Source organism: Pseudorasbora parva, chromosome 5 (genome assembly GCF_024679245.1).
Source record: "Pseudorasbora parva isolate DD20220531a chromosome 5, ASM2467924v1, whole genome shotgun sequence".
Taxonomy (NCBI): Eukaryota; Metazoa; Chordata; class Actinopteri; order Cypriniformes; family Gobionidae; genus Pseudorasbora; species Pseudorasbora parva.
Window position 1 is genome coordinate 32,212,039 of NC_090176.1, and position 21,641 is coordinate 32,233,679.

The following is a 21,641-nucleotide window of genomic DNA, read 5'->3' on the forward strand; positions in this document are numbered from 1 at the left end:
TTTTTATCATATGGTAATTTAACACATTTATTTATTTATTTATTTGTTTGTTTGTTTGTTTGTTTGTTTGTTTGTTTATTTAATCAAATTTATTTATTTTTAAGAACTTGTAAGAAGTACTTAAAAGTAAAAAGTAAAAGTCTTTTAAGAGACTAATTTTAAGAGACTAATTTATAAAGAAAAAATTAATTAAATTTATAATAAAACAAATTTATTTGTTTACTTATTTTAATTTGTATTATTTATTTATTTACATGTTTTATCATATGTTAATTTAATTATTAATTTAATGATTAAAATAATTATTTGTTTACATATTATTCATTTATTTATATATCTCATGTTTATTTTTTTATTTTATAGAATGCCCTGTCACTCATTTGCGGGCCCCTGGACCCCAGTTTGAAAACCCCTGTTCAAGATCACAGTTTATTGACTGTTGCTGCCCTCTACTGGTGATGTATTAGTAAACAAACACGTTTTCAAAGGGCATCTGTGTTACTAGAAGTAGGGTAGCAGCTCTTATGAGAACAGCTCTGATAATACATATTCTATAATGGATAAGGATATTAATTTGTATGTGACAGACTAAGACTACACGTAAAAATATTATATAAACATTTCTTCAGTTTTAACTAGCCTAGTTCACGAATGAACAATGAGCCCGTTTTTTCTACTCTCGCGATATTTCGCAATTAATCTGACTCAGACACTGGAAAAAGTAAATATCAAATGGCGCCGTTCGTTACACTGCAAAGTCTTATTACAATTTACATGGTGCTTTTTATTTACCAAATTAGTACAGACCAGGATTAACAGACTGCAACTTTGAATTTCAGTTTACAGCGCGATATTTTAATCACCACGTACAGAAAAAGACAGCATGATAGTACGTGACACACAGCTCGCATCTCCGTCTCTGTGAGTTAAGTTAACGTTAAGTTACCATGAAGACACGCACGTGTGTGCGAGTGAATATCGCACTTTATAACGTGAAAGGTTAATTAAGAAATGTTATTTGTTATTAAAAATGTTAAATATAGTAGCCTATACATTTTTTAAACAGTCCCCTTTTACCGTTTAAAATGTCAGATATTGTCTGTATAGTCTGTTCTTTAATTTATGTAGGTTTAACAGCAAAAAAATATTAGCCGCCCAGCATAGTATATGCCGTTTATCATTTGGACCAAATTTTTTCATCACGTTTTAGTGATGACGTAAATGAGAAATCGATTATTTTAAACAAAATGTTTAAAATTTTCACATGAGTGAAATGGGTTTATGATCGCTTTTAAGTGCTGGTGTAAATAAGGGGTGCCCTGTCCTGGTCCTGTAGATTTACCTTCCTGCAGAATTCAGATCCAACCCTGATCACAATTAAGTGCTCATGAAGAGTTTAGCTGATTCAGCTGTGTTTGATCAGGGTTGGAACTGAACTTTGCAGATCTCCTGGAACTTGGACACCCCTGCCCTGGTGTAAATTAATCTGTTGACTGTATTCACAAAATTGGCTCTTATATGGCAGAAGTAGTAGGGGTAGTAGATTCTATTCAGTACCACCTTCCAGTTCCTACATCCGAACTTGACCGAAACACTAACAGTGACATAAAAAAAATGTGGTTACCTTTCAGAACATGATACGGATCCATCCTTATACATCGTCTGCACCCAAAATTTCATAATTCCCTACTATAGTATGAAAAACAGTATGTGACAAAAATAGTATGTCTGAATTCACAGTAGGCTACTCGTAAAAGATTGGATGACCTACTAGGCTACTCCCGGCGAAATTCATATGTGTGCATACGATAGACACTTTAGACACTATCCCATGAGGACACTGGAGAGGATTTAGGAATGACAGTGAAGTAACACAGGTGACACTGGCAGGTCACATAATAAGGATATCATGTCGAATGTGGTATGTCTGGATTACATTCATACTACACCCATGCATACTAGATAGAACATACTTTTTTAGTGGTCGTGAAGTGATTACTTATTCAAAATAAGTACCTATTCAGGAGAGTTTATGCAGCCATAGATTGGTGACGAAAGCTTGAATTTTTTTATTTCAGTTTATTTATAAAAACATATGTTTCTAATATGTACGATAATACAATTTGGGTTGTGCAGTTTACTTTGTAGTACAAAATGTCAAAGTATTGTCAAGCTATGTTTACCGCAGGCTTTATTTACTCATAAATCTTCTACTCTGCTAATACATTGAAAAACCCCGTAGGACAATCTCGAGGGAACCGGTGGCGAATTAGTCTTCTGAGTTTTGACGTCATCTCTGCACCTTTATCATGGTCACTGTTTGTCCCGCCTCTTGTTTGGGATGTCCAGCAATAATTAACTCTTCTCTGTAGATGTGTTGAAACTTCCTCTGAAGATTTGCTCTGAAGTCACAGTGAAGATGACTGAAAGAATGTTTGAAGATAAACAACATGCCTCCCTATATCAAAAATATCGTTTTGATCCACCTGATGAGGTGAAGGAGCTTATTCTCCAGTATCTAGACAAAAAGGTTAGTTCTGTCATTTTAATATTAAATATATATATATATATATGTTATGAGTGCAACAATATGATATGTTCGTCCACGGTATTGTGTGCTAAAGCTTAATGACAAAAACATGCTTCACAGAAAGGAAAGCCCCATCAGCTGGCTGTGGATGTAGGCTGTGGAACAGGGCAGAACTCTCGTGCGCTGACACCATATTTTCAGCAGGTGGTGGGCATTGATGTCAGTGAATCTCAGGTGGAGGAAGCAAGAGCAGTGCTGGGGTTACCTAACCTCAGCTACAGGTCAGTAAAGCATGTTTCTACTCTTCCTTAACAAACAAACCATTCTTATCCCATCTCTTTACTTTGATTGATTTTGTGAAAGATATGTAACAGTGCACCTTTATCCCTTTGTTTAATCTTGAAAGAACCAAATGTGGTCTTTGAGACACAGCATTGTGCAATACAATGGTAACATATTACTGTTGTCTGGCCCCATCATGTTTGTCATTAATTGACAGAGTAGGCACAGCAGAGGAGCTGCCATTCCCAGATGGCTCAGTGGATCTGCTGACGGCTGCGTCTGCGGCTCATTGGTTTGACACTGAACGCTTCATAAAGGAGGCTGTACGTGTCCTGAAGCCCCGTGGCTGCCTTGCTTTCTTTGGCTATGGAGACAATGAGTCAATGCCCCAAGAGTCCTGTGGGGATCGACTTAATAACATATATGAGGAAGTAAGCATATACCATAACTATGTATGAATGAGTTGAATATGAGTACACAGAGCAGGTTTAAAAATAAATTATGTTATAAACTGACACTGTTTAATATTTAAATGCAAAAGCTTACAGAATGTATGTTTATCAAATTTGAAATGTAACTGTAGCAATGTGTTCACAGAATAGTGATAACGGCACTCTGATATTAATTTATCCTGCAAGGTAAAGCAAACGCTGCTGCCCTACACAAGCTCCAGGGTAGCTGTGGCCAACAGTAAGCTAAAAGCCTTATTTGAAGCCATACCCTTCCCAGACAAAGAGAGGTAATCCAAAGCACTGCACTGCAATGAATAATTAACCTTCTGTCAGTGAGCCCCTTCACAAAGCTGCTTATCATATCTACATTTGTGTTTAAAATAAAACATATTTTGTTTATACATTATTATGTTAAATAACATATATTTTGAGTATATATTTTGTTTTAAAATCCCCCTGTAATCAAATATTTTATCCCTTAAAACTCATATTTAAGAAAGATGTCTTCATGCCTTAAAATAGCTTGAATGTTCACTGCCGTTCAAAAGTTTTTGATCTGTAAGATTTTTAGAAGAAGTCTCTTATGCTGACCAAGGCTACATTAATTTTATTAAAATCTTATTTAAATAAAAATTGCACACAGAAAAAACAGTAATACTGTAAAATGTTATTAAAATGTAAAATAAATATTTTCCTTTAGAATGATGGTCACATTATTGTTCAGAAATCATTCTAATATGCCTATTTGCTGCTCAAGAAACATTTATATGACTATTAAAAACTATTTAAAAAATGTTGGGAAAAACATTTTTAGGATTCTTTGATGAATAGAAAGCTCAAAAGAATAGTATTTATCTGAAATAGAAAGCTTTTACAACATTGTACTACCGTTCAAAAGTGTTTAGTTCAATAAGATGCTTTTCTTTCTTTTTTGGGGGGGTGTTCTTAAAGAAATGAATACATTTAGTCGGCAAGGATGCATTAAAGCACTAAATTGATCAAAAGTGACAGTAAAGGCATTTTGACATTAATCGTTACAAAATATTCTATTGAAATAAACATTGATAATAATCATAAGTGTTTCTTGAACATCAATCATCATATCATATTAGAAAGATTTATGAAGGAACATGACATGTTTTTTGTGTATTAAAAAAACGCAACCTTGGTCAGCATATAAGGGACTTTTTCTAAAAAACGTTAAAAATCTTACAGATCAAAAACATTTGAATGTCAGTATAACTCTATGCCCTTGCTTCATTTAGTATATGTGGAGCCATGAATATGCAAATTGTCAAGGTACTTATAAGGTCGTTGAAACACCAGCAATTTCAAATCGTGTTTTTGAGACTGTCTTTGGTTCCCTGGAGTTTTTAAGAAAATACTCAGCAATTGTGTTGACTTATGAATTTGCACATGGTTTATTTTAAAGCATATTAAAAAAAAACACATAGACATATAAACTAAGCATTCAAAACTAAAAAAAAATTACCAGAGGATATTTCTAGCTTGAAATAAAGCTGTATTTGATATGATATGAGTTGCAGTTGTTCCATAATATTCTGTTGTGTCTTTGTAAGGATTGAAATCATTCCAGTAAAGCTGCAGCTGAGCATCAAGAATGTAATTGGTTTCATTCAGACGTTCTCCATGTATCAAGCCTATCTTAGAGCCGATCCAAATGCTGCGACTGCGCTGTTGGAGAAAACAACATCACGGTAATTACTTCTTTCTCAAAAACGTTAGCGTCATGCAACACTTATGGTGTGCAACACAAAATTATACTGCAAGTTTCTCCTTGAGGAAACAATGTTAATTATTTTTTTTAAATATTTAATTATGCTCATATGCTTTTTGTCCTTTATAGCTGATATTGATGGTATATTTGCACTTATTTTGTTCCAGTATTCTAGATGAAATGAAAGTGTCATCAACAGAGGCCAAAGTGGACTTCATGATGGAGTACTTCTGTGTGCTTGCTTGTAAACCTGAGTGACACATGACCCACCACTCCTGTACTGCCATTCCAGGTGTTTAGCTACTGTAGCTCCTCCAGAAGTTTAAATTGTACTTCGTTAATCAAGTTAACAAATTTGTGAGCTTACAAACAACACATTTTGTTTTATATGTATAATTTCACATTAAAGATTCTGAAAATATAAACCACTTAGGTTTGCACTATGTATTATGATGTATTATGATGATTTTACTCTGCAACATGCATGCATTAATATAATGATGTTTAAAATCAAAGTTTTTTGTTTTTTTTCCACATGAACAGTAATCATTCCCTGGATGTCACTTCATCTAAGTTTTTTCCAAAATGTAAATACATCTTTCATAACACCCACACTTCACATTAAGCCTTTCTTTATTCCATGAACCTAACACATTACAAGTAACATCAGTTTTACTTTCTCTCTTATTTTTTCATACACTGCCATTCAGATGTTTTTGATCGGTAAGCTTTTTAATGTTTTTAGAAGTCTCAAGTGAAATATTATTAAAATGTAAAATAATTTTCTATTTGAAAGTCTTATTAATTTCTGTGATGCAAAACTGTATTTTCAGCATCATTACTCCAGTCTTCAGTGTCACATGATCCTTCATAAATCATTCTAATTTGATGCTCAAGAAACATTTATGATTATTATAAATGTTGAAAGCAGTTGTGTAAAACATTTTTTTTTAATTTGATGAATAGAAAGCTTAAAAGAACAGTATTTATCTTTCTTTACTGTCACTTTAAAAAATAAAACATCATCCTTGCTGAATAAATGTATTGATTTATTTATAAGTTTTGTAAGTTCTCCCCCCCCCCCCCCCAAAAAAAAAAAACCCAGACCCAAAACATTTAAATGGTTGTAAAATGTTACAAAAGCTTTTTATTTCAGATCCTGTTCTTTTGAACTTTATTCATCAAAGAATCCTAAAAAAAAAATGTACTCAACTGTTTCAACATTGATCATAATCATTCTCCTTTATGCAGAATTTTTTTCGTAAATGTTTGTATCTCAGGGGATATGTTGCCCTTTTAGATCTATAGATTGTATACTTTTACTAAATTAGTTTAATACAATTATTTTAATGTGGTTTAATACCACTCCAATGAAGGTATATATACATATGCTGAATTTTGAGCATTATTACTCCAGTCTTCAGTGTCACGATCCTTAAGAAACATTCTGATATGATGATTTATTATTATCATTGTTGAACATTTTTAAACAGATTTTAAACAAACCAGAGGTAGCTATTAAAATTACTGCAGTGAAAACGTGGGTTTTCCCCTGCTCTTATATCAATGTGAATATTTTACTTCATCCACCCAGCATGACATCTGGTGGGCCTAGAAACCTTTGATCCCTTTCTGCTCATTCCATAGAAGATGTTTATTAACCTTGAAGGGAATTTTATTATTCTACTGCACAGTGAATGTGAGAAAAACCTCTTTGTGTGAGGCACAAAGTCCTCATTAGCAAACTGAGCACATAATGGTTAGCCCAAAAGAATGTTTTAAACAGCTTTCCACTATTGGCAAAGTTGATATTATTGTGTCAGCATGTGAAGAAATAATTCTGAAACCCGAGATGGCCCCACCCCTTGTTTCCTATAAGCTCCGCCCACTGAAACCGAAAAGCTCTAAAACCAAACATCTCTTAACACGGTTCAAATCTCTCACGCTTTCTGATTTGAGAGGCTGTACAGCTGCCCAAAAATGGCTGTGCGTTTGTTTGAGGGTAAAGAACATGCAATCTCATACTGGAAGTACCGAGTTTCTCCTTCTGAAGAGCTCATCAGCAAGGTTCTACAATTCCACAGGAGTAATGTAAGACTTCTGTCATGACTGTTTGTTCATTCATTGGTATGCCATCTATGCTGTTTCATTTACATTTGAACATTTTTTTCTCAGAAAAAATCATCCAATGACCTAGCAGTAGATGTTGGTTGTGGGTCAGGGCAGGGAACACTGCTCTTAGCACCACATTTTACTCGTGTGGTGGGAACAGACATCAGTCCAGCTCAACTGGAGATAGCGAGGACATATCTCAACATTCCAAATGTCTCCTACAGGTATAGGCAATTCTGAACTGAGTGTTGCTGCGTGCATGATAGCTTTTTGTGTAAATAAACCAGTTGTCACAGTTTACCTTTACATCATTTTAAAATCAGTACATGATACAAATATATGATACAACACTTTGCATTAAAATTAACGCAGACACTTTAGTAACTTTTAGTTTACTACAAGAGTGAGTGTTAATCTGAATATTTGTGCAATTAAATCTCAGAAATTTTGCTGTGAATTATAGTCTATTTATTATGGGCCACTGTGGCATAATCAAGCACAATGTTATCAAACTAGCTTTCTTCATTTAAATTACATTACATAAATGTATTCCTTTAGCAGATGATTTTATCCAAAGTGACAAATACAAATAAAATGTATGCATTTTTAATAAACCAATTCGCGAAGGATGGACATTTATGTATTACTTCAAAAGTTTCATATTTTACAAAATTGATATATAAATATATTCATTTTGCAGAGCTTTCTGGAAAAAAAATCTTTAAATTATAAAACATTTATACATATTTTCCAGATAAGATGATTCACATTACAAGTATCTTTAATGGCAAAAAAAAAAAAACTGTCTTTTTTTATTATTTAGGGGTGAAAATAATAAATAAATCATGATTGTGCCCTTGATTTTGTTTTCTTCATGACTTTCACACATAGTATACATGTAACTTTTCAATTATTTGAAACACAAAGGGAGAGTCCAGCTGAAGAACTGCCTTTTGAAGATGGATCAGTAGATCTTGTGACGGCCATGTCTGCGTTCCATTGGTTTGACCATTCACGTTTTCTTCAGGAGGCTCACAGAGTCCTTAAGCCTCATGGCTGCCTCGCAATTCTCAACTACACCATGGACATGGAGCTCAGCTATGGAGACTGCTCAGAGACTTTAAACCACATCTGTAGAGAGGTAGGAAACATAAGATTCAAGCCTTATAAATGCTTGTCAAATGTCTAAACATTCAATTTTAAAATATACTATGATAACATTTTAGAAGCTCTTTGAAAATATATATAGTTCATATGGCCAATAAAAAACAAACATCTGATCGTCAGTTCAAGGGATAGTTCACTTTAAAATGAAAATTCTGTCATCGTTTACTCACCCTCAAGTTGTTTCAAACCTGTATGAATTTCTTTCTTCAGCTGAACACAGGGGAAGATAATTTGAAGAATGTCAGTAACCAAACAGTTAACTGGAACCATAGACTGCCATAGTTTTTTTTTTTCCTGCTATGGAAGTCAATGGTTCCAGTTAACTGTTTGGTTAACACATTTCAAAGTGAACTATCCCTTTAAGTCATAATAATAAATCATGTATTTAACATACATTGCCCACACAATTTTACGGTACTAGACTGATTAAACTAGTAGTTCATATAATTAAAATAAGTCTAGTATTTTCACTGAAAAGTCCAAATAGTAAAACACTTTCAATATGGTTCAAAACTCAGAATTACTCTGTACATTCTACATAGAAAAGAAAGTTCATGCAGTGGAGTTCTATATAGGATTCTTGACTCAGTTTGAAAGACTATAGGTCCAAAATGTTCTATAATGAGAAATTTCTTAAGTGATTACGAAATATAGTGAGGCAAAAAAGTATTTAGTCAGCCACCAATTGTGCAAGTTCTTCCACTTAGGCCCCGTCCACACGAAGCCAGCGCTTTCCCAATCCTTTTTTTCCCCCTCGTTTCAAGAAATATCTTCATCCACACGAGATAACTGACTAAAAACGATGTAGTTTGCATGCCAGGCCAGTGTGTGGCGCTGTAATTCTGCCACAGAAATACACTAAAAACGGCGAAGAAGAGTTGTGGCTAGCAAAGGTATAGCAGTGGTTGGAGGTGAGGCAAAATATCACAATAAAATAACAATAAATACATTTGCTACTTAACAGATGTGTTTTATTAATGCCTACACCTACCCCAACCCAAAACATACCCTTACAATAATGCCGATACGTTAATTAAATGATGCGATGTTGATGTGCGCATGCCCAGTGCCTGTAGTTGTATCCCTTACCTCTTTCACCGTGCTGGACGTAGTGTGATGACATCACCGTTTCAGAAAATATACGGATTCGCTGTACACACGAAAACGGAAGATGATCATTTTCAGATTTACCCACTTTGGGACCCGGTTTCGAAAAATATCGGATTCATGCTTCTAAAACGCCGGATCCGTGTGGGTGAAACGCTGATACGGTACAAAATTTATACGTATACAGCTAAATGCGTCTCCGTGTGGACGGGGCCTTAAAGATGAGAGAGGCCTGTCATTTTCATCATAGGTACACTTCAACTATGAGAGACAGAATGAGAAAAAAAATGCAGAAAATCACATTGTCTGATTTTTAAAGAATTTATTTGCAAATTATTGTGGAAAATAAACATTTGGTCAATAACAAAAGTTTATCTCAATAAACTCAACTTTGTTATATACCCTTAGTTGGAAATGACAGAGGTCAAACGTTTTTTGTAAGTCTCCACAAGGTTTTTACACCCTGTTGCTGGTAGTTTGGCTCATTCCTCCATGCAGATCTCCTCTAGAGCAGTGAGGATTTGGGACTGTCACTGGGCAAAACCGATTTTCAACTCCCTCCAAAGGTTTTTTTTATGGGGTTGAGAATCTGGAGACTGGCTAGGCCACTCCAAGACCGTGAAATTATTCTGTTTAGTTGAGTTTTTACCAAAAAGTTCTATTTTGGTTTCATCTGACCATATGACATTCTCCCAATCCTCTTCTGGATCATCCAAATGCTCTCTAACAAACTTCAGATGGGCCCGGACATGTACTGTCTTAAGCAGGGGGACACGTCTGGTACTGCAGGATTTGAGCCCCTGGCAGATTAGTGTGTTACTGATGGTAGCCTTTAGGGCTGGGCGTTATATCGAGTTTGTTCAAGTAGGCCTGTAGCTATAGTCAATAAATTAATTAATCGTACAATAAAAATAATGAGCTTGATAATTTTTCCGGCCTCAATGATTTCAATGAATTGTTTAATGAGTGCAGAGGTGTTTAAAACTCAATGCACAGACTGAGGCGTGATGAGAGTCATGCTAGGCCAGATTTGCCTGGAACTCATGGCACTTCGGTTTGGCACTTCGGTTGCGGAGCGCGAAGTAAAAAAAATTAACTCCACGTTGTCGTTATTTTTGCCGTGCACACCCTCACGCTCGTGCGGACGTGTTGCGTATAAACAAGGCTGAAACCTACACTGAAGTTGGCAGTTTGATAAATGCAAGTTAACTCTTCAGTTCAATCTTTGTGTGCTAAAAAGGCACATAAGTTACTGTAGAGGTAGCAATACACATTCTCCTTTTTTCCAAATAAATGAAAAACATGTCATCAATGTCTTCTCTCTTGCTGTATCAAAATCTCACCTAGCTTTCATAAGAGATGGTCAAGTCAAGAGATGTTTTGTTTTGTTTAAATTCGGTATACTAAATTGTGGATAATTAAGCTATATATCACATGCTGAAGTAAATTTCTGGAGTGTTAACGATTAAAAGAAAAAACAACAACAAGAACCGTACAGAACCGAAAACTGTGACCCTAATACTGTGATAAGAGCCCAGCCCAACCATGGGAGTTTATGAACCGTGCCGCCCCTAATCTGCACCTAAAACACAATCATCCGTTGCAATTTTCATCTATTTTATTTATTGTTTTTGGTATTTATTCAAGTGCATTTTTGTTAACATTATCATCATCAACTTTTATTTTCAGACTCATGGTCCATTCAGAGACACAGACATAACATGGAACATACATTAAAAACAGAATTTTAAAATATAACAATAATAAAAAAATATATATATATTTAAAAAAAACTAAAATACAGCATTACTATAAAAGACACTTCTCAACAGACTGAGAGTCCATTGCTTTTATTTCATTTATTGTGGATATTTAAAATGTTTCAGTTTTCAGTGTTAAATAGTCTTTAGAAGTAAAAGCAAAAAAATCATATATTGTGATTTCTGGATTTTTTTTTTAGATTATGTCTCTCACAGTGGACATGAACCTACAATGACAATTTTACACCCCTCCATGATTTCCAAGTAGGAGAACTTGCGAAATAACAGGGTGTTCAAATACTTATTTTCCTCACTGTAACTATACGCTAATATGCTTGTTTTTATTTTCATTTTTATTTTAGTGAATTTAAAAACAAAATGATTATTTTTGTTTTTAGATTGTAAACCCCCAACTTGCGCGTAATATATTGCCTACATTAAATTCACTGTATTTGTTTATAGTCTTCAATATCAACATTGTTTTTAGCACATTTGGGCAGGATGTGAAATACAATTATTATTAAAGATTATTTTTTACAGATTTGTTTTAATCCGAATAGAAAAACGTAGAAAATACAGGGACATATACTGCGTATCGCCATTCAACCAAAAAATACAGAGATATGATCGCCCAGCCCTAATAGCCTTTTGTTAATTTGGTCCTAGCTCTTTTCAGGTCATTCTCTAGGTCCCACCGTGTGGTTCTTGGATTTTTGCTCACCGTTCTTGTGATCATTTTGACCTTAGGGGGTGAGATCTTGCGTGGAGCCCTAGATCGAGGGAGATTATCATTGGTCTTGTATGTCTTCCATTTTCTAATAATTGCTCCCACAGTTGATTTCTTCACAACAAGCTGCTTAACTATTGCAGATTCAGTCTTCCCAACCTGGTACAATTTAGTTTCTTGTGTCCTTTGACAGCTCTTTGGTCTTGGCCATAGTGGAGTTTGGAGTCTGACTGTTTGAGGTTGTTGACGGGTGTCTTTTATACTGATAATGAGTTCAAACAGATGCCATACAAGTAACAAGTGGAGGACAGAGGAGCCTCTTAAAGAAGTTACAAGTCTGTATACATCTTGCATTTTTTGTAGGTGACCAAATATTTATTTTCAACAATAATTTGCAAATAAATTCTTTAAAAATTAGACAATGTGATTTTCTGTTTGTTTTTTCTCATTCTGTCTCATAGTTGAAGTGTACATATGATGAAAATTACAAGCCTCTCTCATCTTTTTAAGTGGGAGAACTTGCACAATTGGAGGCTGACTAAATACTTTTTTGCCCCACTGTACTTTATTATTAATTCATAACATGTCATTAAGATTGAAAATGAATTTAAACAAAATTAATTTAAAATAATAAGTTATTAAAATGATGGGAACCTCTAAAAGATTTTAAAAATGAAACAATTGACAGAAACCTTTAAGGTTCTATGTAGAGTCTTTTCTTCGAAGAGTGTACATAGATAAAAGCCTGCTGGTTTATTCCAGAGCTTTGAATCATTGTCATGACTCACAGCCCGCCCTGTAGCATCTCCTGCTTCATGTTGGAATTCATTGTTACATTAAGCTAAATGTTTCATTGCTCTACTACACAATATTGTTGTGCGATATGTTTTTGACTCGTAATCAAAAATGGTATAATTTTGGGTCACAACTGTAGAGTTATGCATACATAACTGTCTTATTATTACAGTTTTATGCGGCCCTACACCCATTCCGGAACCCTTATCTGTGTCTCAGCTCTCTCGAACTTTACAAGAAAACCTACGACTCTCTCCAGTACCCAGTCAAAGAATGGTAATGTAGTTCTACAAACTAGCTGTTGAAATATTAACTTTGTAGTTAGTAAAGTAAGTTCAAAGTGCAATCAGTCTTAGGTTCAGAGACTGGAGGAGGTTTTATTAAACTATAATGTAAGAGAAGCAGTGTTATATTGTGACTAGCCACAGTTATGATAGACACACAGCCTTATTGCTTTTATAAAATGGATGTCACATAATAAAAATACTAAGGAATCGATTTTTCGTGTAAATGTTATTAAGCTTTAAGTAAGCATTAAGTAAATATCTATCTATCTATCTATCTATCTATCTATCTATCTATCTATCTATCTATCTATCTATCTATCTATCTATCTATCTATCTATCTGTCTGTCTGTCTGTCTGTCTGTCTGTCTGTCTGTCTGTCTGTCTGTCTGTCTGTCTGTCCTGTCCTGTCCTGTCCTGTCCTGTCCTGTCCTGTCCTGTCCTGTCTGTCTGTCTATAAGAAAGAAAGAAAGAAAGAAAAAGAGACTGACTGACTGACTGACTGTTTTGTCTCGAGGCAAGAGGTTTTTTGGGTGAAGAAGCCTGTACCTCTCTCTGGTTACATCGGCATGGTGGAGTCTTTCTCCAGTTTCCAGGCACTATTAAAAAAGGATCCAGAAGAGGCCAGACGACTCTCACAAGACATTGAAAAAAGGTATTAGCTATAGAGTTCTCTACAGCTAGTTATGACATATCTGTGTAATATACTCCTCTGTATGTATCACACTCTTTCTTTCTCTTTTCCTGTAAAGACTGTTGTGTGCAATGGACGTGACATCCTCGGACACGGAAGTTATCATGGGAGTCAAATACTTCTATTTTCTAGCCTGCAAGCCTGCAAAAGAATGAATGTTTTCTTTAAACCTTAATTTAAAAGATTAGAATTAGACCTTGTTATTCATTTATATTAATTTTTAAATGATTAATTCAATTTTAATCTTCATTAATTAATTAATTGATGTGATCAATTAACTGCTAATTTAACTGCTAACTGCTAATAAAAAAATGGCGTTCGGGGGGTTAAATGTGTGTTATTTTGGCAAGATTGCCTGCTAAAATTCACATTCCTGGGTCTATATATCACATAATTGAGGTCGCTTCAACCCCCGGACATGGAAAACAACCCGCATGGGAAAAAACGCAGACTTGGCAACACAGTGCAGTTGAGTTCTGTTGACATTGGACAACTAACGTTATGTGTCGCTTTGTTGCTCTGATTGGTTGTAGGTCTATCCAATTGATGTCTTTCCTGGTTCGGTTGAAACACGCCCCATAATCACAGCCCAATGGAGCAGATTCAGACTCATATTCTGACTAGAATTGAGTATGACCACGTCAGGCTAATAATGTGTTGTAACTGTGGTTACAATTGTTCATGAGATCATATAATGCATTATGTGATGCATTACAAGGCATATTTATTGCATAAAAAAAAAAAAACCTTTTAAAATGCATTATATAAAGGCTATAAGCAAACTGTTACCAGTAGTTTCTTTACACTTTCAATACACATGCACTGTAAAAAAGTTGCTGTTTGGATTAGGGCTGCCACTAACAACTATTTGTATATCGCTTAATCTATTGACTAATTGATTGATTAATCTATCGACTAATTTATCACTATATATATATATATATATATATATATATATATATATATATATATATATATATATTTGGTCCTTAAAAACATTTACTTGCAACTTTGGCATTCAGTAGTGTACTATAAAAAAGTATAATTTGAAAACAAGCCCTTGACACAATATAAAACTAAAAGTGTACAAATATAAAAAGGTAAAAATTTGTAAACCAACATAACAAAAAAGAGATAATCAGCAAATAATTTTTATATGGAATAGTGTTGTCATGATACCAAAATTATGACTTCAGTACCTCGGTACCGATCTTCTTCTTTTTCTTTTGGCTGTTCCCTTCATGGGTCGCCACAGTGAATCATCTGCCTCCATCTAGTCCTATCCTCTGTATCCTCTTCTCTCAGTCCGACTACCTTCATGTCCTTCTTCACCACATCCATAAACCTCCTCTTTGGTCTTCCTCTTGACCTCCTGCTTGGCAGCTCTAACCTCAGCATCCTTTTACCGATGTATTCACTCTCCCTCCCCTGAACATGTCCAAACCATCTCAACCTGGCCTCTCTCTCTTTTTTTTTTTTTTTATTGAGCAAAATTGCAAATTTACAAAATAATAACTTTTACAAGGTAGGGGATCAATGATATACATACACTTACAGAAGAGGAGAAAGAGAGAGAGAGGGAAAAAAGGAGAAAAAAGAAAATAGTAATAGAGTTTTAGTAGCAGTAGTAATCATAATAATAATAAATATAACAACAAAAATACTAGTAGCAGAAGTGGTAGTAATAGCAATAGTATTCATGTTAACAATCGTAATAGTAGCTGTATCATCTGTGAATTATAATAACGATAATAGTATTAGTAATAATAATAATAGTTGTAGTAATAGTAGTTGTTGTGATAGAGGTAGTAATGACAAGTATAAGTATAGTAGTATTCATGATTATAATAATAGCAGTAGTGGTAGTACTAGTAATATATAATAACAGTAATATTATTAGTAATAATAATAATAATAACTTTAGAATAGTCAGTAACGTTATTGTAGATATACACTATTTAATTTTATTTTAGAGTTCTGGGAACGACACAATTGCCAGTGAGCATAACCAACAGACATCCCTAAGATAGACATGGTCCCCTCTCTCCATTCCTCATCCCCCAGCCTCTTTCCTCCCCGCGAGTGACTCCCAAACCTGGCCTCTCTAACTTTGTCTCCAAAACATCTCACATGTGCTGTCCCTCTGATGTACTCATTTATGATCCTATACATCCTTTTCACTCCCAAAGACAACCTCAACATCTTCAGCTCTTCTACCTCTAGCTCTTCCTCCTGTCTTTTCCTCAGTGCAACTGTCTCCAAACCATACAACAACACTGGCCTCACTATTGTCCTGTACACCTTTCCTTTCATTCTCTCTGGTACACTTTTATCACACAACAGACCTGACACTTTTCTCCACCCATTCCAACCTGCCTGCCCACGCTTCTTCACCTCTTTTCCACACTCCCCATTGCTCCTGACTGTTGATCCTAAGCACTTAAAATCCTGCACCTTCTTTACCTCTTCTTCCTGTAACCTTACTGTTCCACTTGGTTCCCTCTCATTCACACACATGTATTCTGTCTTGCTGCGGCTAACCTTCATTCCTCTTCTCTCCAGAGCAAACCTCCACCTCTCTAGACTTTCCTCCACCTGCTCCCTGCTCTCACTACATATCACAATGTCATCCACAAACATCATAGTTCATGGAGATTCCTGTCTGACCTCATCTGTCACCCTGTCCATCACCACCGCACTCTTACATACTTCTCTGCCACTCCAGACCTCCTCATGCAATACCACAGCTCCTCTTTTAGCACTCTGTCATATGCGTTCTCAAATACTACAAAGACCCAATGCAGCTCTTTCTGACCCTCTCTGTACTTCTCCATTAACATTCTCAAAGCAAATAATGCATCTGTAGTGCTCTTTCTTGGCATGAAACCATACTGCTGCTCACAAATGTCCACTTCTCCCCTTAGCCTTGCTTCCACTACTCTTTCCTTACTCTTTTTTAGGCTCATCAGCTTAATACCTCTGTAGTTTCCACAACTCTGCACATCTTCCTTGTTCTTAAAAATCGGCACTAAAACACTTCTCCTCCATTCCTCAGGCATCTTCTCACTCTTTATAACCTTGTTGAACAACCTAGTTAAAAACTTTACTGCCATTTATCCTAGACACTTCGTCCACTGGTATGTCATCAGGACCAACTGCCTTTCCTCTCTTCATCCTCTTCAAAGCTCTCCTAACTTTACACTTGCTAATACTTCCTGCTCAACAATATTTGCCTCTAAAACTCTTCTCTCCCTGTCATTTTCCTCATTCATCAGTTCCTCAAAGTACTCCTTCCATCTTTCCCTCACCCTCCTGTCACCTGTCAAAACATTTCCATCTCTATTTTTAATCACTCTAACCTGCTGCACATCCTATTCCCTTCCCTATATTCCCGTCTACTTTCCTCCGTCCTCTCACTGTCCCACTTCTTCCTAGCTAACCTCTTCCTCTGAATACACTCCTGGACTTCCTCATTCTACCACCAAGTCTCCTTGTCTTCTTTCCTCCTTCCAGATGACACACCTAGCACCTTTCTACCCGTCTCCCTGATCACTTTGGCTGTAGTAGTCCAGTCATCTGAAAACCCTTCTTGACCTCGGTACTAGTGTTGTAGTACTCGAGATCGGTCTTGGTCTCGAGACCGGTCTCGAGACCACTTTTTAAAGGTCTTGGTCTCGTCTCGGTATCGACCGCATTTTTACTCGGTCTCGTCTCGGTCTCGGGCGAAGATGACTCGGGATTTTGTCTCAAGACCGGTCAAGACCACAGCTGAAGGCATATAAAGAGCAGAGAACTCCACCCTGCGCGCACTCTCTCTGTCTTCAAAATAAGCACATGAGCTCTCTCTGATACTTCACATATTAAGCTAAATCAAAAGTTCAGAAAACCGAATACATGTTGAACGTTGCGCGTTCGGACAACTGTTTTGAAGTACCGCTCGGTGTGAATTGCGCTCAAAAAACGTTTGACCAGCTAAACAGCTGACATAAATCATACATTAAATAAATAGGAAACAATTTCTATCCAGTTATGAAGTGTTTTCTGTGTGACAAACCTTCCGCGATGTTCTGACAGCCGTGATTCACACACAACGGGTCTGCTAATGTCCGATTCACGACCAAATGACTCATTTGAACCGAATCATTTTAACGACGGTAATAAGAACTGATCTGTTCAACACTGAACTGAACGAATCAGTTTAATCATTTACTCAGAACACCTCAGAAATGAGAACACAAGTGCGCTTACCCAATTTAGCAAGAGTGGAGAGTAAGATTTATTAGTTTTAACTATCCACAGTATTTCAGCTTATGTATGTTGAATGTGTAGTAAAATAAATAGTCTAAAATCATTTAGTTTAGACTGGAGTGAGGTGAAAACAGAACAAAACTGTTTGTTAGCTAGCGGATCATTTTATTAAATTGTATATGGCAGAAAATGTGGCTATTTGTTAACTGTTAATGCTATTTCTAATATTGATATGATTATATACCAAAACAATTCAACCTGTTGGAACAAAAGAAACATCAAGATAAGAGATCATACATAATATGAGATATAACATAAGATAATAAAAAATGATTGTTTCATTGCATTTTTTTAAAAAAAAATGGTGTGTGTGTGTGTGTGTGTGTGTGTGTGTGTGTGTGTGTGTGTGTGTGTGTGTGTGTGTGTGTGTGTGTGTGTGTCAGCCACCACCAAAGACCATTTTTGACCCAAAACCCTGCACATGTGAAATATTTGTTAAATCAAACTGTAGTTAATCAAAAAATGCAAGTACAGGGTTTCTTTTCCTTGTTGTTGCACAATAAAGCTGCACAATAACATTTTCAATTTGTAAATGAAAAATATGTACATACGTAAAATAATTTGCTTAAGCAGCATACTAATGCATATCTGTATGATACATCTTCCACCTCCTGTTATTCACATTCATTTAAGGCATAATGGACTGTATCTGAGATTAATACCTCATCCAGATTAGCATTCTTAGGGAACTTTGAGTTTTAAAATGGGATTGAGCACTTTTCACAAAACAAAACACAAAGCTCTGTTAGTGTCATTTTGGTGTTTGTGTCCACCATAGACTGTAAACAATATGGACACGTCGTCTTCAGTGCCTCCCATTGACGAAAAGTTAAGTGTTATTTGCTTATAGAAGAAAAATATTAATTCTGAAGCTGCAATGCCTTTTGATTATTTGATCAAAACTTCTCTCATGGTACACTTACACACCCACACATACGAGAGAAGTGCCAATCATATGCATATTCCACATTTTATCATAAGTGTTGGGACATGCACTGGTCTTGGTCTTGACTCGGTCTCGGCCTGTCTTGGTCTTGGTCTTGACTCGGTCTCGGCCCTTCAAAGTCTTGGTCTTGTCTTGGTCTCGACCCTTCAAAGTCTTGGTCTTGTCTTGGTCTCGGTTTAGGTGGTCTTGACTACAACACTACTCGGTACCAATACACTCAAAAAAATTGGCTCTATTTGGCACTGAAAGTAATCATATCACATGCTTGTAATCATAGGGGAACCACTTTTGGTGCCAAAAAGCACCATATCTTTAAAGGTGCTCTACAGCACCTTTGTCAAATGGTCAAACCCATAAGAGGTGCCATATCGCATTTCTTCCTCAATAAAGGTGCTAAACGGCACCAACAGTAGTTATTTGGCATGTAAAGAATATTTAAAGGGTCTTGAAAAGTTCTTTGTACGGTAGTGGTGCTATATAGCACCTTTCCCACCCCAAACCACCACTAAAGAACCGCTGAAGAACTCTACAGGGGCTTAACAGGTTCTGTATATGGTAACGGTGCTATATAGCCCGCAGTCATCACAAACAACTGGTGAAGAACCACTGAAGAACCACTGAATCACCAAGATTTGGTGCTATTGAGCACTTAAAGTAGTACCCCTATGATTACAAGCTAAAAAACCACTTTAAGTACTATATAGCACTGTTTTTTTTCTTCAGTGTACTGAATCGATACCATGGCAAAAAAAACTGTAAAAGTAATTGAATAATAATATGACAGAACTTATTATTAATTGTTTTATCAAATAAAATAAAAATAAAAATTAACTCACTTGGCCAGCATGTTCCTGCCCTGCTGTTTGACCATTCCATAGTCTTTAAAAAAAAAAAAAAAAAAAAAAAAAAAAAAAAAAAAAAAAAAACCTTTCAAAACAATCCCTCCCTAATGTGAACAACTGACAGGGGTGCAGAAGCTCATTAAATATGCAAATCTTATCCAATCTTAGCCGTGGGCGTTTACTTCGAAGTCTACAGGGCGGCACATCCATCAAGACACAGCGTTCAGGAGAGAGCCTCAAAACCACTGTAGAAAATAGCCTATTAACTTAGCAAAGTAACTTTCTCCAGCTGAACTCCTGTAAAACTGAGGCCCTACTGATTGGCACCCCTCATCAGATCCACTCCTACCACTTATCCCAGCTCATCTTTGACGGCCAGGTCATCACTTTCTCCTCCTCAGTCACTAACCTAGGGGTTCAGTTTGACCCCCAGCTGACCTTCAATGGCCATATTAAACACATCTTCAAAACCTCCTTCAACCACCTTCGAAACATCTTCAAACTCCGACCCTTTTAACTATTCCAGATGCAGAGACACTTGTCCATGCCTTTGTCTCCACCAGGCTGGACTACTGCAACTCTTCATTGGAGTGGTGTCATTTTTACTCTACCAATGCAATAATTTCATATCGTAGCTAGTTACCCAACAGTAAAAGGGGTCTAGCGATACCCCTGGCCGTGATTATTAGGCCTATGTTTCTAGCATGTTATATGTTTATCAACAGTTATTTTTATCACTAATTGATGGAGTGTGTATCTTTTAATGTCTTAACCAGGATAGGAAGTCACATCATGGTCATATTTGACAATGGCATTATGAATTGTATATTTAAGGTTTTATTTATTTAATAAATTACTAAACCAAGACAAAAATCGTCCAGTGCATGTTAGGTTTATTTGAAAGAGCCTCCACCAGGGGGCAGTGTTGATTTGATCATAGAGCAGCAGCAGTAGGCCTACCTGTGAGGGAAACATACTACCCAACGTTGCCCATCTGTACAGCTGCCTGGGACGACGAAAATAGCAATTCCACGGTACAGTGATTAAACACAGGCTCAACACACACATTTAAAAACAAAGAAACCTGAGTGACATATGTGTACATTTCAAAGGTTTGCCACAATCCTCTTCAATCAATCAAATGTGCTTTAACTGTTCGAGTGTTGTTTGAGCTGCTAGCGTTTTTTTCATCTTGGCCTTAGTTCAGTCAAATGAAAAAAGTATTAGTTTTGCACACATGGGCTATTTGACAATAGTTATCATAATGTTATTTTGGGAAAAGTAAGAACTACAAGTGAAAAATTGCGATAGAGTTCGTAGCTGTCGTATGACTTAAGTTGGGATGATGCACAAATAGACGAGTGAATGGAAAGAATGGATGGCAGGATGTGCGTGCTTGCCGTTTATAATTCTTACCTAGAAAAGTAATGCCTAGACCTGCTATCCAATGACAGTACACTATAACGTGAATGTAAGAGAATATGGTGCCAACCTTTCACGGTCTATGGTGCCATCTTATTCAGGGGTGTTTTTCTATACATCATACAATGATAAACAAAGGCATGTTGCACCATAATCTTGTACGGCAGGGATTGCCGAACTATTTTGCCAGCCTAACTTGGTTGACCTAAAATATTTACTCGAAGTCTCCTGACATGTTAAGTTCATATTTCAGTTTAACAGCACATTTGCCTGTTTGCAATGTTACTAATAACAATTTAGTAAGGAGGCGGGTCCATTAATGTAACTCACATTGAAAAGACAAGGAAAGTTTTAAAGCATGTGGAAAGAAGGAATGTAGAATAATGTGTCTCTGAGATTTTATTAAAACAGGGCTTTGTCACTCTTTGGTAAATGAGTATAGCCTCCATGTATGTCCAGATCACCTACAGCCAG

At 36.0% G+C, this 21,641-nt stretch overlaps 2 protein-coding genes across 3 annotated transcripts; both read left to right on the plus strand.

Annotated features, from left to right (window-relative positions):
• Positions 1–727: 727 nt before the first annotated feature.
• On the plus strand, positions 728–7,093 carry zgc:162396 (uncharacterized protein LOC555292 homolog). 2 transcript variants are annotated; one of them, XM_067443889.1, is made up of 7 exons: positions 728–921; positions 2,373–2,530; positions 2,651–2,811; positions 3,030–3,243; positions 3,451–3,551; positions 4,845–4,982; positions 5,170–7,093. In XM_067443889.1, exons 2-7 carry the CDS (start codon positions 2,420–2,422, stop codon positions 5,258–5,260), a joined length of 816 nt encoding a protein of 271 aa, XP_067299990.1. In that variant the 5' UTR covers positions 728–921; positions 2,373–2,419; the 3' UTR covers positions 5,261–7,093. The 2 variants fall into 2 exon arrangements, with proteins under 2 accessions (XP_067299990.1, XP_067299991.1); XM_067443890.1 differs by having other exon boundaries at positions 728–889.
• On the plus strand, positions 6,834–14,564 carry zgc:162780 (uncharacterized protein LOC555377 homolog). Its single transcript, XM_067443888.1, has 6 exons — positions 6,834–7,093; positions 7,178–7,338; positions 8,042–8,255; positions 12,843–12,946; positions 13,473–13,610; positions 13,708–14,564. Exons 1-6 carry the CDS (start codon positions 6,983–6,985, stop codon positions 13,802–13,804), a joined length of 825 nt encoding a protein of 274 aa, XP_067299989.1. The 5' UTR covers positions 6,834–6,982; the 3' UTR covers positions 13,805–14,564.
• Positions 14,565–21,641: the final 7,077 nt, after the last annotated feature.

What these genes read in the sequence shown, in the direction of transcription:
- zgc:162396 (XM_067443889.1), top strand. Translation starts at nt 2,420, where the DNA reads ATGACTGAAAGAATGTTTGAAGATAAACAACATGCCTCCCTATATCAA. An exon ending in TTAATAACATATATGAGGAA is followed by an intron (nt 3,244 to 3,450) that starts GTAAGCATATAC and finishes TTATCCTGCAAG; the next exon opens with GTAAAGCAAACGCTGCTGCC. An exon ending in TTGGAGAAAACAACATCACG is followed by an intron (nt 4,983 to 5,169) that starts GTAATTACTTCT and finishes ATTTTGTTCCAG; the next exon opens with TATTCTAGATGAAATGAAAG.
- zgc:162780 (XM_067443888.1), top strand. Translation starts at nt 6,983, where the DNA reads ATGGCTGTGCGTTTGTTTGAGGGTAAAGAACATGCAATCTCATACTGG. An exon ending in TACAATTCCACAGGAGTAAT is followed by an intron (nt 7,094 to 7,177) that starts GTAAGACTTCTG and finishes TTTTTTTCTCAG; the next exon opens with AAAAAATCATCCAATGACCT. An exon ending in TCACAAGACATTGAAAAAAG is followed by an intron (nt 13,611 to 13,707) that starts GTATTAGCTATA and finishes TTTCCTGTAAAG; the next exon opens with ACTGTTGTGTGCAATGGACG.